This window comes from Lactuca saligna, chromosome 4 (genome assembly GCF_052625555.1).
Source record: "Lactuca saligna cultivar CGN05327 chromosome 4, ASM5262555v1, whole genome shotgun sequence".
Lineage (NCBI taxonomy): Eukaryota > Viridiplantae > Streptophyta > Magnoliopsida > Asterales > Asteraceae > Lactuca > Lactuca saligna.
The window spans coordinates 190699825-190703285 of NC_136420.1; the positions used below are offsets into that span (position 1 = coordinate 190699825).

A 3461-nucleotide genomic window follows, 5' to 3' on the forward strand; every position below is an offset into this window, starting at 1 on the left:
TAAACTATATATCACATCTTCAATATTCTCCAACAGTCTGACATAAAATTGTAGAACAAATCTTTTTGGACTAAGTTGTCATTTTTCCAAGCAAAGACATGTTTGGTCTTTTCAAATGATCACTTAGTTGCTAATGATAATTTTTTAAAAATAAACATTATTTGGGCTGTAAGTGACATTTTTTCTTCTAGAAGTACTAAAATTGTCACAGTGACTGATGCAAAGTATTACTATCAGCCCTCTCGACACAAAAACACACAGACACAGAAACCCCCCTCTCTTTCTTTTCACTTTCTCTCTCTAGAAGCGATGACGAGCCCTTCTGCTTCTTCTCGCAAGGTTTCCTATTTCTCTCTCTACATCTTTTTCTCTTCTTCTATCATATACTTTACATACGTATATCTGTAATTGTATATATATTATCTGTATATACATCCCTAATTTGAACGACTCCACTCAATTTGCGAATCCCTTTGATCGAGGGGCAATTATGTATGACGATCAGTCCTTGTTGGCTATAATTGCAGGCGCTGAGCAAGATCGCAACAAATCGTCTCCAGAAGGAGCTAATGGAGTGGCAGGTCAATCCACCTGCTGGATTCAAACACAAAGTCACTGATAATCTCCAAAGGTGAGGTGTTTATCGCTATTGCGACTGCTTGAGTTTAATTTTCTTTTGATTTAAGAGCTAATAGTTTGATTTTTTGGCTTACAGATGGGTAATTGAGGTCAACGGCGCACCCGGGACTTTGTATTCTAATGAAACGTTCCAGCTGCAAGTTGATTTTCCTGAGCATTACCCCATGGAAGCGCCACAGGTCACATAACTTATCATGATTTATTGATTTTTTTGGGAATTTATTGATTATCAACTGTAGGTAATATTGGGGTTAGTGAATCAAATAGTTGAATTTCTGAATTCTGAACGAAAATTCAATTTGGTGTGCGTGTGTGTGTGTGTTAGGGTTTCTCTATATGTCTAGGTGAAGAAAGAACATCCCTTAACCCTTATGTTCATACATAGAAAAAATTGTCTACTTGTTGTATAATATATACAATGTGTTTTTTTATCAATTACCTAATAAGTGTCTTTTTTTTAAGCAATTAGAATGTTAATTTCTCTTTTCGGATAACTAAACTATCATAATCTTTGATAAGTTTCTTTAAAAAGTGTCATAATATGTCCCATAAAAATCTCTACTCATCTGATATGAAGTCTACTATTTTAAAGGATATCACATATGACAAGACTTTCTAACATCAAGATTCAAGCCATTTTCATATCTATATGACATTTCATATGTGGTGGATAATTGATAAAATATTCTATGTCTATATCATTTATTTAAAATCTTTGCTTTCAGGATTTTCACTTCTTTTTTTTTTTTTAATAATCCAACATGTTGAGTAAATGATCTCATCGTGTGTCCGTTCAGCTCTTTTCTAGGGTTTGACCTTGCTAGGGTTTGACTTACTATGTCGTTATGTCTTTTTTCTTTTCAGATTAATGTTAATTGTTAATAAGTAATTTCTAATAATCTTTATCTTTCTTTTGTTTTATTTTGTTTTTTGACAGGTTATTTTTATTCCTCCAGCTCCACTTCATCCACACATTTATAGCAATGGCCATATTTGTTTAGGTTTGTCTCTTTACCCTTTTTTCACATCCATTTTTAAAAAAAAAAAAAAATTATAATAGATTAATCGCGTTATCATGAGAAAAACTAATTTTGTTGCCTAACTACAAGTTTATTTCAACATGTTTGTTTTTTATGCATCCGAAATATGTTGAAAGATTTTTATAAATGGATATGTTATATAAATGCAAACTAAAATGGTAAAACCCAAGTCTTATCAGGCTCTTACATTTAATTAATCATGTCCATAATTCCATATTCATCCACACTATCGAAAAAAATATAGTACGTTTTTTTTTTTTTTTTTTTCTAATTTTACAGATATTTAATTTTACATTATGTTAAAAATGTTTTCCAAATTCCAAATATAGTGCCTCTATTCCATGAAAATATTTTTAATTGATTATGAATTTGGCATTGTTGGGTGCAGATATCTTGTACGATTCATGGTCACCCGCCATGACCGTGAGCTCTGTATGCATCAGCATCCTCTCCATGCTATCAAGCTCTTCTACCAAGGTTTGTTTCGAATTTCACATTCCCTTAAGCACTGTTTGTCACACAGTACACAGACATGACATGACATAACAAGTTGTACTACGTTTTACCTGTATTATACTTTACACAGTCCAAGACATGACATGACATGACCGGCATTAGGCTTTTGTTACACGGTACAGGACAAGGCTATGATTGACAGAACAAGTTGTATTGTGTTTGTCCTGCATTGGACTTTTGTTACACGTGACATGACAGAACAGGTTGTACTGTACTGTGTTTAGCTTTAGTCTGACGGATGAGTTTGTGTGTGGTACAGCAACGTCCAAATGACGACGAACGCTACGTGAAGAATTGTAGGAATGGGAGGTCTCCCAAGGAGACGAGATGGTGGTTCCATGATGATAAAGTATAATGGATTATTAATGAGGAAAACTTTGTAAAACAAAGTCCAATCTTTCTCTTTGATTTAAAACCTCATGAGGTTTAGAAAGGATGGATATGGTTCCCTTTCCTTTTTCGTGTCTTAAAAAAAAACTAAGATAAACTTTATATTTAAAACAGTTTCTAACTTAAGAGAAGATTTGGGTGAAAATTGAATGGCTTATCTTATGTACTTGTAAAGTGGTAAGCATTTATTTCTTTTGGCATGAAAATGCAAGCTCACAAAAGTTTTATAGTATTATTATTATTATTATTATTATCTTATGTACTTGTAAAGTGGTAAGCATTTATTTCTTTTGGCATGAAAATGCAAGCTCACAAAAGTTTTATAGTATTATTATTATTATTATTATTATTATTATTATTATTATTATTATTTTTGAATTCGATAATCTACAAAGAAATAGGGAATGGATATTAAAAAAGTTTATCAAAACGTTTATGGATAATATGTTACCGAGGAATTTACAAAGTGGAAAGGTTCATGTATTTGAAAGTATTAAAATATCAAGATATAGCTTTTTATATAAAGGGTCCCTATTTTATTTTAAGGAGGAGGATTTTTCTATTTGAGAAATTAGTTAATCCAAATGAAATATATGGTTCATTGATTTGTATGATAGTTACAAATATGTTATATTTTATATGGATGAACCAATTTCTTAAATGAAAAATAATACATACATTAGTGACAAGAAAAATACTCCATTGATAAAAAAATATATATATATATATATGAGAGATGTATTAGAAAGTATAATATTGATGTCCGTTTTTTCCTAAGAAAATATTTCATTTTTACCTTCACTAGTCATTTATCTGTGCAAAACAGTAAACAGCAAAATGCAAATTTTTGTTGGAAAAATCAAGTCAATATGGTGT

The 3461-nt window shown here is 31.1% G+C and overlaps 1 protein-coding gene across 1 annotated transcript; it reads left to right on the forward strand.

The window, feature by feature from the left end:
- Window positions 1-200: 200 nt before the first annotated feature.
- Window positions 201-2730, forward strand: LOC145043190 (putative ubiquitin-conjugating enzyme E2 18). The gene is made up of 6 exons (XM_078991761.1): window positions 201-339; window positions 528-631; window positions 716-818; window positions 1577-1640; window positions 2068-2156; window positions 2455-2730. Exons 1-6 carry the CDS (start codon window positions 310-312, stop codon window positions 2548-2550), a joined length of 486 nt encoding a protein of 161 aa, XP_078847887.1. The 5' UTR covers window positions 201-309; the 3' UTR covers window positions 2551-2730.
- The last annotated feature ends 731 nt before the right edge of the window (window positions 2731-3461 follow it).

Excerpts from the sequence above, each read along its gene's own strand:
- LOC145043190 (XM_078991761.1), top strand. The coding sequence starts at position 310 with ATGACGAGCCCTTCTGCTTCTTCTCGCAAG. Across the intron at positions 632-715 it reads GTCACTGATAATCTCCAAAG|ATGGGTAATTGAGGTCAACG; the intron begins GTGAGGTGTTTA and ends TTTGGCTTACAG. Across the intron at positions 2,157-2,454 it reads TATCAAGCTCTTCTACCAAG|CAACGTCCAAATGACGACGA; the intron begins GTTTGTTTCGAA and ends TGTGTGGTACAG.